The 14,813-nt window shown below is 34.9% G+C and overlaps 1 protein-coding gene across 5 annotated transcripts in view; it reads right to left on the bottom strand.

The window, feature by feature from the left end:
* LOC139593719 (sodium channel protein type 1 subunit alpha) overlaps positions 1–14,813 on the bottom strand; it is an 89,550-nt gene that overhangs the window by 9,711 nt on the left and 65,026 nt on the right. For all 5 annotated transcript variants that reach the window (XM_071434984.1, XM_071434983.1, XM_071434988.1 and 2 more), the window contains one exon: positions 3,423–3,704. In XM_071434984.1, coding sequence (XP_071291085.1) covers positions 3,423–3,704 — 282 coding nt within the window. The remainder of the gene's footprint in view (positions 1–3,422; positions 3,705–14,813) is intronic.

Here is a 14,813-nt window from a genome sequence, read left to right as displayed (position 1 = left end):
GTGCATGACAATTGTGAAGAGAATTTCTCCAGCAGATCTGTCTCTGCTTTGATGCTTCTCTTTGGGGACAGAGAAATACTCAAGCAAGTTCAGACCAAGAAATGAAAAAAAGAATCTTGAAGATCCACAAAAAACCAATATGATCTATGCTATATTATATAAGAAAAATAATCTTACATAAGAAATCTGTACTTATATGACTGATGGCATGAATAATTCTACTCCAACTTCAAACTATGTAAGAATTCTGAAAAACAGTTTGATCAACAAAGTCCATAAAACTTGGTTTTATCAATGACATGTATTGTTAGGCTGTATTTTTGGGCAGAAAGAATTATAACATTGCTATAATACTAAAGATTTTCCACACAATAATGCCTCCCATGAGAGAAAAAAATCCAGGAAATGTCAATGAAAAATTAGGTAATGTTCTTTTCCTCATTCAAGAAAGTCATTCACCAGCACTGCTGAGTAAACTCAAGAAAGAGCTTGTTAGAGAGTTCCTTTTGCTTAAATCACTATCACACATTTGCATTTTTTTGAGCCCAGAATACTTCTTTCTGAAATTATCTCTCTGCTTTTGAGTGTTTCTGTGTGAAATAGATATGTTTCTTTTCCATATCACTCTTAAAAAAAAAGTTTTCCGTGATGAACAGACCCATATACAGCCAGAGACATTAAAAAAAATTTCACAGTTTCACAGTTTTTGACTTTTGTCTTTCCCAGAATAATAAGGCCCTCAGTACCTTGGTTTGAAATTCTTTTGGCTTGTTTTCATTTTGATTTTTTGTCATAAAAATAGTTCTAACTTCCATTAGTATTCACTCCAATTTGTGATACAGATAGTAAAGTTATATGGTTCCTGTTACTCAGAAAAGCTGAAGGGATTTACAGCATTCTTTGGCTGACTCAAAGGGCATGAGCCAGAGGGCAGAAGGGAGAATGGAAATAATGAGGAATAAGAGGAAGCTTTCTGTATTTATTTTCTAGCCTCCTGGCCTTGTATCAGTAATTCACGCACTGGTACTTTTCACAGAAATTGTTATTAGAAAAATGATATTGACCTGCCTGGGGTTATTTTCTCAGGTCCAGCACTACTAAAAGTCTGTGCCTGAGGTTGTTGAGGTGCAGAACCAAATGAATTCAGTAGAAAGGCCATTAATGCTCCCTTTAGGCAAACAGAAAGCATATCCACTTGCAACCATGCTTTTATAATCAGATTTTTCAGGCTCCGTATGTAATTTTAGGCCAACTGCTAAATGTTCAATAGCTTTATCTTTGTTTCTGACACAGTAATGTGTACCTCTAACTGAGTCATACCTCAGCATTTAGTCTTCTTTCTATTGCTGCAAGCTGTTTAGGAAGGACAGGAAAATCTAGGGCTATGATATACCTATTCAAGTCTCATGTTTATTTTGACATGATGGCTTTGGAGGCTTATTCTAGAGTTTGATCCAAAGTACTTTATATATCAAATAGAAAATCACCTTATCAGTCTTTTTTGATTGAGAAAGCAATGTAAGAATCTCAAACAGTTATGAATTGTGGCCTTGTTTTCTTGAAGGTGAAAAAACATAGATTCTCTATATTTTAATACATTAACTGAAAATCAAGCTGATACTCTTCCTCAGTCCTTGGGCTCTTATAATTCCATAACTGCAAAATAACTCCTAGTGGCTTACTTACCAAACCCTAAAAGATGAAGGGGTGATGTTTTGTTCAATGACAGAAACACCCCTGTTTTTTCTGCTATGTCAAATAAAAATGTCTTGATGATTTTATAAGCATTTTAGCAATACAGAAAAATTAACATTCTACTCACACAAAAAATCCTCCATCATTATGTGATGGTCTCATGCTCTTGCAAGATCTCTACATTGTAGATACTGGACAAACAGGCTTGTCCTCCATGAGAGCTAGGTCCCTCTGTGGTAGGTCTAGATGAATTTTTCCTTTGGAATTGTGGGAATGATTGGCAAATTTCTCCTCATTTGCCTCCCAAAAAATCCAATAATTTAAGAATCTAAGCCTTCATGTAAGAAAATATTTGTGTCTTTTCAATAAATAGAAAATGAAATAATCTATGTGTAGCCAAGACACTGAAATATATATGACTGCAATATATAGCTGAGGGGTGGTGATTGCAGCCAGGAAAGAAATGAACCTGGAATAATGACTTGTGTCCCAGAGTAGAATAGGTTACTACTAGAAGGAGAGTTGGCAAGCTACTTGGAAAGAGTTCTATTGATGTCATGTTTCTCCTGAATACCTGTAATGAAGCATTCTGACTCCCTAGGTGAGTAGACTTCATAAAGAAGGCAAAGAAAGTCAGTACTTAAAGTCTTTAGTTATCAAAATCAAATTGTGTTCAGTTCAATATTTTATTCCTTTAATACTATTGGTCCCTCTTCACTCTTTCCTGATGTGACAGTAAAGTAAGGAATCATAATGAAAATCAAATGGGCAGACTTATCAGTCACACAGGTATGATGCTGTATTAGCTGGGAGAGGCAGTTCCCATTGTTCAGAACTACTGTTTTAGACCTTGTGCAGGACAATGTCCATACCACTGCATCATGTTAATGATTTGTCTTACTGAGATTTTGTGTAAACAACATAAAATCCAGAAACTTATTTAAAAGCAATAAAAATTAAACATAAGATACTGCAGATTTAGATAGAAACCTCAAAAAAAATGCATAGAAGTTGCTGAAGGTACACAACATAGGTAAAAGTCCAGCATTTTCTTGATTAAAGCTGGGTGAGATTGGTAGCTGCTTCAAAATACAAATAGACAGTGTTGTGCCTTCAATTTTTGATATTGAAGGCATAATCTTCTAGTATCTCTCTGCATATATTTTCTTTCTTCCCTCAGATTTTGTAAATGAACTCTCTGAGGTCCTTTTGCACAGAAGTATCAGGAAAATATTTCATAGATTATAGTATCAAGTGCTATTTTTTCTTTTCTTATTTCTCTTCTGAATGACAAAGTGTTTTTTAGATTAGATCTGCCCCAGTGGCAGCCACAAAACTGAGATGAGATTTATTACCTGGAGTTCTTTGTGACTTAATTACATCAATGCAGATTTTTTTTTTTCCCTGGCAACTGGAAAACTTAAAATATTGAGATACCTGAATACCATTCCTAGGTAATTCTAGAAACTTTAAAACTTAGAAGTAGTTAAAGGACTAAAGGAGTAATAAATAGGAAGTTGTTTCATTAGATGTCCTGAGGATTCTTTATTCATCATAGTAGACTCTACTTGCTGCTTATGATGAAAAGAATAATCAATTACCCATGTAGCAGAACTACTAAGTCACAGATAAAAATCATCAGGTAAATTTTTTGCCTCTTTGTTGCTAGAATTGCTTTTCACTACTGCTTATAAACAGGAAAAGGTAGATAAAGAGTGATCACTTACTACTTGAAGTAAAGAAAGATACCCAAATCCTACATTATCAAAGTTTACTTTCACGTTTTTCCATCGGGCACTTTGATTGTTTTTTATGAGTTCCTCGCACTGACTAAAATTGTTGATTTGGTCGACTTCAAACCTTTCATCAGTTGTGGTGTTAACACAGTAGTAGAACTTCCCAGCAAACAGATTTACTCCCATGATGCTGAAAATTAGCCAGAATATAAGACAAACGAGAAGCACGTTCATGATGGATGGAATTGCTCCTAAAAGGGCATTCACAACCACCTAGTACACAAATACAGGGGGAAAGAGAAAAGAGTATAAGCATACTTACAGCAATACATTTTTGTATACTGTTTCACCATTCCTTAATAAATGCTTAGTCAGAAACTAATACTATAAATTTTAAAGCAGCATATTAATAACTGTAGCATTGCACCATTCCTTTAAATTATTAACATTAGTACATGTAATGAAAAGAAAATAAGTGAGATAATTAAAATAATTAATAGAGAAACAAAAGAGAAGATTTGGCAGTAGTAAGATGATGCCTGACACTGACTTGTTCTAGATAAAAAAGAAAAATGTGCTAAATGAAAAATGTAGACATAATAAAATTCTAAAAATGAATGAAATTATAGCTTAAAAAATGTTTAAAGCAAAATGGCAACTTGTAGATTTGATCAACATAGTTTTGAAATTTAAGCTGGAAATATAAATGCCATGAATCTAGAAACTAAGCTCTACATAAAAGAATTATGCGCGAATTAAAGACATCACTTTATTGCCTTATCGTTCCATGCAAGATTATAACAAAGATTAATTTCTTTGTATACAAAAGCAAGACAGGTTTGCAATATGTGTCTACTTGAATCAACATAATTTATTTCAAGCTCCAGTCTTGTTGTTTCATGAATTAAGTTAGCAATACCCTTCATTTATCTAAAAAAGGATATAATTAGGGCTTCTGATTTTGCATTTTGAATTACTTTTAGGGGGGTTACCTTCTCAGATATTTGCAGGCAAGATGTCAATATATCTTTTGTAGAAAAAAGGTGCATTTTTCTGATATATACAGAAATTAATCACATGTGTCTGTCAGACCTATCAAAACTTCTGTGATGAGCAGTTATTTTTCCTTAAGTATCCAATTCCAGCTTCTCATTTACAAGTTATATTTTATTTAAAAGTTTACATTTTTTTCTTCTGTAAACTTTTGGGACCTGGTAGGAAGGTAAAATAAAATATGAAGTGGGATTCTGACTTTCAGTAATCTAAGTCCTGCAGCAAGGCAGGAAAGGATTGGCATGGATATTGGAGTACATTAAGTTGTCTTAGTCCATCTCTGTTCCCTGCAATATAGATACATTCTCCCCACTACCAACATAGTTGTGAGCAAGCTCAGAACTGCTCAATCTTACTACCTGTATTTCACAGCCTCTAGAAGGCCTTTGGAAGAGGAACATTGTGGTTGTGTTATTCATCACTCAGCACCCTCCTCCCCTTTTCCTCCCAAATTTTATGGCCAGCAATCAGGACCTGTTTAGAGATCCTAGGTAGAAATGTTTTCAGGGCAAATTTGCTTTTCAATTAGAACGTTTTCCTCCATTGCCAGGCAGTAGAAATGGGACCTTTCTGTAGCAGAATAATCCTTTTCTTCTATAAAACCACAGTTTTATTTTTTAAATGTAACACTTTTTTATTTTTAATTTTTTAAAAATTGTTTGTATTTTTGTGATGAAAAGATTCCTGTAATAAATCTGTTGCTATTTAGCTTCATGGAATTGAGAACAACATAAAAATTAGAAATGGAATTAGAAATTCTGAAATTTGTTCCAAGTCTGACCTGATCCTTAACACTGCATTATGCATTCTAGGCCAGCTAGTGTTTGTCTTTTTTTCCCCCACTCATAAAAATGTTCCAGATGTGTTACACTGATTTAATTCCTCTGTTTAGTCTTGATGAAAAATCTGAAAGTAAAGATGTCAAGAAAGAAAGATGGGGGTTTAGTTCTGCAACTCAAATGAATTAAGGTTACCTCTGCTCACACAAAGAATGGTTTTGCAAAAATTGAATGCCTGTAGCAGTTACCTTTATAACACCCCTGACATCCATTGAACCACAGCACAGATCCAGAACAGGCAGCAGAATAATAACAGCAACAATAACTGTTACAACAATTATTAATTGATAATAGTTGTAGAAAAAAGGGTTTCTACAAAATGCATCAGTGCGTCTTGCACTTGATAATCTTTAGATGAACAGGTAATGCAGTCTCACCACTGAGACTATGGAAAGATCAGCCACATCTTCTTGGATAAAATAAGAGAACAGCTTCCAGCAACTGTTCCAACAATGCTTCCAACAACTTAATTCATAGAGGTCACTGAAAACCCATCAAATGGTAATAATTTTTGGTCACTACTGACCTGGCCTGGATGCGAACTGGTGACCTAGAGATGAAAGGCTCTGTATCCTATTACCAACCCCTTGAGCTATCCAGTCCCCCTGGAAGGTTTTTTAAGAAAAGAAGAAAAGAAAATTAAAACTTTTAGAAATTGTTTTCTGTTTGCATTTTTTTTCTGTTTGATTTTTCTTCCTCAACAGTGTTGAGCCTTACCCCTGTCATATTTGTAATGTAAAACTGTATTGCTACACGTTGGTCAGATGTTCGGCTGACTGTAAAGTCCTCCTTAGCAAGAGGTCTTTAATTTCTTCAACACATACAGTTGGAGGTAATTGCCTTAACAGTGTTTTTCTGTTTTACTCTTTTTTTTGGGGGGGTGTGTTTTGTTTTTTTTTGGTTGGGTTTTTTTTGTTTTTTTGTTTTTTCGTATTTTCTTTGGGAATTAGCTGAGGTATATCAGGATAACCAGGACATTAAGTTAATATATATCCAAGATTTCACCCATACATACACAGACAACACACATAAGTTACAGCAAATGGACAGAAGAAAGGGAGAACCAATTGAAAAGTGAACTGAGTGCAGAAAAGGGGTCAATTAGCATTTTTAATGAGTTAATTTAGCAAATAAAAATTGCCATTTTCATCTTGTTGGGAAGAGTCTGTAAAAGGTTAAAAGAATGTTGGCAACTACAGCTCTTATTTTTTGTTTGGTCTTTAAATCTAGATCAGATATACATGATTCAAAATGTATTTTTTCTTTTAAAAGGGGGTGTTCTCTTGGGCCTATTTTCTGTTATTTCTTGATACAGAATATAATGCCAGTAAAGTGGAAAAAGATGTTTACATAGCTGTTTCTTTGGTTTTATAAATTACCTATGCATTTCCTCAAGGCTGGGATGTTGCTGGTCAGGCTGACTCCAGTGAGCAAAGCTGCAAAAGCCCAAGTTGATTCTGCTTGTTCACCTTCCTATAGCTTCAGGTAGGTGGAACAGCAATAAGAACAAGTGAGAAGCAACATCTGATGCCTAAAAAGACAAAGGAGCTCTAGACTATTTTACATTTCAGTCAACATTCATCCAGTGGGGAAAAAAAATCATTGTGGGAAACAACATCTCCTAGAAGAAAGCAGTATTTCATATATATACACAATTTTTCATGATTGAATTTATGTAACATCTTCCAGTATCAGATTTATATATAAGAGAATTACTGCAATACTAATTTTATGTCCTATCTTTATTAATCCAAGTATTTTTCATGGCTGCTGTTTGTATCTTCTTTTGAAAAACTCTCCAAAGAAAACAATAAAAATGGGACAAAAAAATCAGTTTTGCCATCAGAACTGTTCATATGTGTAGAATGAGGATTGTACAAAACATCAGCTTATCCCTTCTGTATGAATAGAATATGAGGAAGCTTTACTAGATTGACCCCTGCTGTGGGAGATAGCTGAACACACAGTGAGATATAAATGTATTTTAGTTGCCAGGGGAGAGTATTTTCCATGGATCCTGACACCTCATCTGCCACAGACTTTCCAGGAATTCCTACATTGGAGCTGAGTAATGGATATATCAGGGCCTCCTGAAATCTGTAAACAAGGAAAAATCTTTAGTAGTGCTTATCCACTTTTCCCATAACTTTTGCAGATTCTGGGAAGAAGTTCCTAACTCTCTTCCTGGTGCAAATGAGGAGGAAGTTAACATCTTTGGGATGGAAAGGGAGATGACAGGACTGTGTATGGAACATTTTTCTACTCAAAATTAAGAAGTACTTTATTTGCCTCCACTTGGAAGGTATCAACTTTGTAATTTTATGCTTAAATAGGGAAAGTTCCCAAAGAGCTGCCAGAGAGAACATTTGCTGTGGGAGATGGAGAAGTGAGCAGTGGTTGGGATTCTTGGTGCAGCACATAGGTAAGACTGCTGGAATGGCAGGAGGTACACCGTGAGTGGACACAGATGTAGGCAGAGGTGACAATGGGATCGGCATTTACCACATGCTCACAGTGAAGGACCTGGAGGACAGCACACAAGGAAGTCAAGAAGACTTTGAAACCATGCTGACTTGACCAAGTGGGTATCAAGTAACAGACAAGTGTATTCTCTTTTAAATGTAGAAGAGTTGAAGCAAGGGAAGAAAGGACATAGTAACTTAATGTAAACATAGAGTAACTATCCCAGGCAGGGGATCAAAAGAGCATCTGAGGCAGACCATGAAGAAACCCCATCCCTTAATCAAAAAGATTAACTATCTGATGCTGTAATAATGGCTTTCTGTTCTCCCTAGTACAGTAAAATTGATGATGGAAACTGCCTTTTTCTGAAATTAGAGGAGCCTCTTCTACAAGTCATAACACAGCAGAAAGTCAGTGGGATTGGAGGAAATGCTTATGAGGCTTAATTTAGGAGCAGCTGAATGAGTTGAAGATGTTTGTCACAAAAGGAATGGAGGTAGTGGACCTGAGGGCCAGCAGACAGAATAAAAACATGGCCCAGTGCTGAGGATTAAGAGTGACCCTCAGCAGAGGCTCTGGATTTCTGCCACGGTTGCGGAGTGTGAGGTTTGGAGGTCCCCATGAAGGAAGACAACTGGCAATGCAATACAGGAAAAATGTTCCCACATACGATACCCTGTCTCATCTGAGTGCATACGTGGGTTTGGACTGAAGATGGCTCTTGGGAGGGAAAGGTTATAACAGATTTGGTGAGGAGGGAATAGTTTCTCTCAAAGTGAACTTGCAGCTAAGAATGCTAAGCGTGTAAGTGTGGGAAAACTCCATTTATTATGCCTAGTGTTGTTTATCCTCTGCCTGTTTTGAGAAGCAGAATTCCTGTGTAGACATAATACACTCTCACAGACATGCTTGAGCCTCCTCTGGGAGACAGAGAGCTCAAAAAAGCACAGCCTTGTGATAAGCTGTGCATGCACAAAGCCCTTTCATACACTGGGAAAGGCTGCGGGCCCAGCTGTCCCCATGAGGATAAAGTAGCCCTAAGGGAACTTGTGTCCCGTGTGTCTCTGCCTCCCAGCATTGCTGGCAAGGTAATGAAATAAATTTACTCTTTGCATCTGAGACTGTGTTCTGCTGGTTGCCCTGGTTAGCTGTGGATTCACACAATGGCTATTGAAGGATAAAAGTTCTTTGTAGTGAAAGGATAAAGTATATGTACTTTGCCACAGCACTGTTGGAGATGGGAATCTTATTCACAGATAATAATAAAAATTTATCCCATTTTATCAATGTTTATATCAGGTGATAAACATATGTGATATTGCAGTCTAGCAGATGAGGACAGAACAGGAGAGGAAGAAAGAGAAGGAATTGAGAGAGAGATTGCAATAATTCTTTTACCTCAAAACTAGAAATTTTGTCATTGAATAGCTTGGAGTGGTACCCTGGGAAGAAGCATGCTGCATGTGCTTGGTGATCAGCTATGAACTGGCTGTAGAGGCAACAGTAAATGAAAATTGGGTGTATCTGTGAGAGAAACTGCAACCTACTTGACATGATCCAAGCAATGGTTACGGAGGAACCAGGAGAAATTTTAGATTCTAGGAACGTAAAAATGTAGAATAATAATTAAACCTTTCTCATTTTCAATGAATTACTCCTATTTTGTCTCAATGGATTTTTTGCAAGAAACTAATTTTCATAAGTTCGTCCTACAAATGGAAATCAGAATTGTACACTATGCATTGTGTTGATATGAATGTTTGATCTATAATCCACTAACTACATGCTATTGTTCCAGTATTTACCTGACTAAAAAAAAAAAAAAAAAAAATTCCCTACCCAAAAAATACCAACCCCATACAAAAAGCCCCACCATTCAGGTTATATTGAGTATGTGAAAACCAAACACTTCCATCCTTCAAATGAAAAAATTTAAACCACAACACTCCGTAAAACTGCTTCTATAAAGTAAGAAATTCCCTTAACCCAGCTTGAAGCTGTTGTCCTGTTGCCATTTTTGCACATCTGAGAAGAGTCTGGCTCTGTCTCTTACCTATCTTCCAACCCAAATTACAGGCAATTAATGGATTTTGCTGTTAATAGGCATAGAGTAAAAATACAAGTTTCTACTTTTGCTTCACAGTTTGCCGTAATTCTATGTGTTCATATATTTTATTTTTAATGGCATGACCTAGGATTATGTAAGGTCAGAATTAAGTAACATTTAGAAAAAACCTTTAGAAAAGTTATAAGAAATTTGAAAAAATAAAAACTCCCTTCTTTTTGCATATAAACGAATGTTTAATTCATGATCACTAAAAAATTAGTAAATCAAAAGTTTGGAGAAGTAAATTATGATGATGGTGGGACTATACTATTATTTAAATCAATTTTTAAAAAAGTAAAAAAATGTTGTTTCCTGAAAGAAACAATGAATGCATTTTGTCAGTGTTAGGCATGGGAAGCACCTTGTGTGAACCAATTGAAAAAAATTATTTATGACAGTGTCTTAATTTTTTTGAGTATAAGGAAGACTATATTGGGAATATACAGTGAAGATTATTAGTAAAGTACCATATAAAGCAATGACTGTAAAAACAGTTGGACTTAACTGTGAGTGTGCAAAGTCAGGCAGGTGGAAAGAACCAAAGAGACCTGTCAAGGAGTTGCAAGTAAATCTTAGTCTGAACAATAATTAGCAAATAAAGCTGAAGTATGAGATAAAAGGTCTCAGAGGATAAGAAAATCCCTCCCTGAACAAGACAATTGCTGTAATTTCCACTTTTCTGTAACTGTTACTGTACAAGTGCACCTGTCTGGAGAATGCTTCTCATAGTGAATTTTGTCTTCAAAGAAAGCAAAATACTTTCTCAAACAATGCACCAACTACCTTTATAACACTTGGTGCTGGAGAAATTTCACACTATTGGGTGGTGAGTTTATATCTTGGAATGCCACAATTGTTAGCAGAGAGGTTGGACTAGGTGATTCTGAAGTTCTGTTCTAGCTTCAATAAAAAAATTTAACTTGTTTAAAGTAGCAACACTAGCATTTTTTATTCACATAACAGTCTATTAAAAGCAAGCTACACTGTTGGATTTAACAGAAAATGAGGTTCTGGAGCAGCCTGATTCTGTTTCTCACCAGAAACCAAGTAGGCAAAAAGTACTTTTGAAGACAATATAGAAGAAAAGACATAATTTTACATAATGTATTGTAAAATAAAATAATTATCTGCCAAGCAATAAATCACTCCATTAGTTTGAGAAGACCTGGTAAACATTGTAAAGAGACATGAGCATGAAAACAGAGCAGTTAGTTGATGTGGGAATAGTATCTTTGTATTTCACTGGATGCAGTAAAAAAACCCAACTTCTTGCCCTCCTTGTTGCACTAATGAAATGTTATCAACTTTTACATGCCCTGTAACATTTTCAATAAAAATGCAAGCTATATTAGGTATCCCTTTCAATTTTTTTTAAATTTTGATCCTAACAGTAAGGGTTTTCTGTTAGATGCAACAGCTACCAAACTGGAAAAAAATGGTATCATTTTCAATTATATGAGGTAACTCTTCAAAAGTTCTTTTTTTATCTAGAATTACAATCTAAAAAATACTAAGATGTTTCCGGTATGATTTGTGAACATCTATATAGACAGATTTCGAAGTTTATGAATTTTTAAATTGCCTTTCAGGAGACACAAAACATCTAATAGATTTTCCTCAAAACTCAAAGTTAATGAATAAGATCACAGTCCTCAAAAAGTCCTTCCAAGTTCCCAATGTTTAGATCAAAAAAATATAATCCCCTATTTTTAAGAGAAATTTGCAGAAATTATTCACTCATTTCCTTGAGAGTGAATACATAATTCTTAAGTGTGAGATGCGATGCTAAACTTACACTGAGCATAGTTGCTACTGATGCATCATTTACAGTGCAGCTATAAAAACCCCTGCATTAGTGACACCCTCCTGCAGTTTGTGCTTGCAAGGCTGGTAGTTCTAGCAAGTGGAATTTGCTAACAATTCTAGTGAATGCAAAATTTTTATATCACTGACATGTCTCCTGCAGGACATTTTTAAACCCCAAGAAAGATAATACTCTTACTGGCATTTTTTTAAAAAATTATGAAAACTAGTTTCCAACAAAGGCCAAAGAAGACTGAATTCAGATTCCAAGAAGGGATTTTATATGTTATATATTGTGTGTATACACTTGGAGTGATTTACTTAATGTAACCTATAGGGTGTTTTAAATTACACAAAAAACTTTAATTGCAATTATATAAATATCTATAGTTGTGACTATTCAGATCACAGTATTTTGGAGTGTGTTTAATGTATTAAGAGTAATATTAAAAAATTTCTCCAGGTTATTTTGAGTATATTCAGTATAAATTGGGTAACAGGGTAAAGCATAGATCTTTCCAAAACAATATAAAAGCCAGATTCAAAATTTTAAAGAAAGCCAATTTTTATCTCAGTTAAAAAACAACTAAAAATCTTAAAATACCTGGAAAAAATACTCATTTGCTCATTTTCATGTTTTTTCTTTAACACTGAAATGTCAAAGAGTTATTTCCAAAGATTTAAAGCAATTGAGAAGCAGTGGAGGATGAATATATAGAATCTACTAGTATTGGGAGTTGCAGATGAGGTTGTCTCTCCTCCTAACCCTTGATTTACAATGTAGTGATTAGTCAGACTGCAGTCATTCAGGGTAGAAATGGGGGAAATACTGTACCCACAATAGAGGTAAGGGGAGGAACCAGTGGTCCACCCCATCCAAGCTGAAACGTACCCTATATGAAATAGAAATATGTAGCCTGTTGTTAGTTGTGAATCTGTAATGACAGACACTTGATGCTATGTTTTATAACTCAATTATATGAGAAATGTTACTTTCATACTAATGAAGTTTTGAGTACTCTTGAAAATGCCTCATTGCCACTTTCCTGGTAAGGGAATCTAAGGAATAGCCATTGAATTTTAGAGGAGATTTAAGATATCAAATACTCTAATTTAGATTTAAAAAGTTATGAAATTGGACTGGAAATTTGAAATACAGTAAATGTTTAAAGCCATCAGCCAGAAATATGCATAAGGCATGCAAAACTGAAAGTGCAAGTGGATTTCAGATCGTTTGCTGCCTTCTACTATTTCTCTAATAAATCAAGCACGGCATGACATGCTTTATTTTGTGAAGTTAGACACAAATGCATGCTTTATTGTCACTTAATTCTCTAACTCAGCAAAGCAAATGTACTCCATATTCTACATTTTCAAGTTGCATACCAATTCAGAACTAGCGCAAAAGCATTATACTGCAAGTACTAAAAAGCTAAACAAAAAGCAATGGGTATATTCAAATCTCAGTTTGCAGCTACTTCTGCTTAGTACATACACTAATTGAGATGAGAATATAAACCCTAAGACATTAATTTAAATTAAATTAAAGCAATCCTTTACTTTGCCTTCCAGCATCTGGGTGGAGTTGGTTTTGAGATTCAATATAGAAACTATTAAAATTTCTCAAAATTCAGTATATTATACTCTGCTATTCAGTATACTATACAAAATTCAGCAGATATTCTAAATGCCTTTAATATGGCAAAATTCACTTCTGTGCTTAAGGCAAGCGCAAGCTATGGATCACCTGTACCCTATTTTGGTGCAAGTGATCCATATATCTTATACTCTGGAAAGAGAATTATGAAATAGCATAATTATAAAATTAATTGTAACTAAAGAGTACAGCTGAAGACTTCTAAGAATGTAACTTAAAATCTGAAGTGTGTTTCATATTTAGGCATAACAGAATAGTCATTAGCATATACTGACTGTGTAAAATGCTGCACTCTTCCAATTCATCAGAATGAAAAACTTATTTAAGAAAACATTGTTTGAATTAAATTAGTTGAATACTTGGCAGATTGTTTTACAAAATGATGCAGAGCTTCTTACATCCACAGCCTCTTGTGGAATACTTCAGGTATTTTACATTTTCAGTGCAAAATTTGCACAGTTTTGAACATGGGTAAACATTAAAATTTAAGTACATGCTGAATAAAAACTCTGTTTTATCACAGCTCAGTGTAGGTATGAGCAACATAAGAAATCCAAGAGGGCTGCTTTATCTTTACTTTCTGCAGACAGAAAAAAGAATCTCTTTTTATGAATTCTTATGAAATGAACTTGGTTTCTGAGAAGACTTCAATTTGACTATAGTCTTATGAGCTGGTCAATTATTTATCATTTGAATCATTTTACTGTTCGTGAGTCATTCATAAAGCAATGCCAACCACTGCCAGTGAGCAATGCTTGCCAAGTGCTTTGGAAAAAAACCCTATTTCAGAAGTGCAAGTAGTAACTATAAGGCATCTATATATTTGGCCAGTCAAATCTGCTAAATGACTGGAATCAGGCACTTCATTGACTGTCATTAATATTGGAGGATAGAGCTGAAGCCTATTTGCTTCTCCAAGCTTCCCTGTGATTCCTAACCAGTAAATTGCTCATGAATTATTCATGTTGTGTAGCTGAAATTCTATCAAATGATTGGGCTCCTGGCAGAGTTTCATAGTTATTCAGCAAGCAGTAGGGGACAGCAGTAAATAGAATTCAAATAACAGGTACCTTAATGACAGCTTCTTTATGCATGAATATCCTAAATCTTGTAAGTGGAAAATTTACTAAGGCGATCATGTAAAGATACAGAAAAAATGAATAAAACATTTGGCAATCAATTTTAACATCTTTTTAGAAATGGTCTTTTCTTCCAATATCATTTTAATAGCTGCATCTTTTTTCCTCCCTGCATATTATCTGTACTGGTCTCCCAGTCCTCCTGCAGCTGACCAGAACATCATTAAAAACATAAAGCTGACAGCAGTTTCCCAACATTTCTCTGCACAAAACCACATACATTTATCTGAATGTTCATGAACAGTATGTACAAAGAAAGACAAAGAGAAAATGGCTAAATCAAATAGTTGCATATTCTGTGGTACTTGACCAGCTCTTACC

This window comes from Agelaius tricolor, unplaced genomic scaffold (genome assembly GCF_023055355.1).
Source record: "Agelaius tricolor isolate 1412-34295 unplaced genomic scaffold, bAgeTri1.0.p SCAF_10, whole genome shotgun sequence".
Lineage (NCBI taxonomy): Eukaryota > Metazoa > Chordata > Aves > Passeriformes > Icteridae > Agelaius > Agelaius tricolor.
The sequence above is the reverse complement of the archived record's forward strand: the minus strand, read 5'-3'. Positions and strand labels throughout refer to the sequence as shown.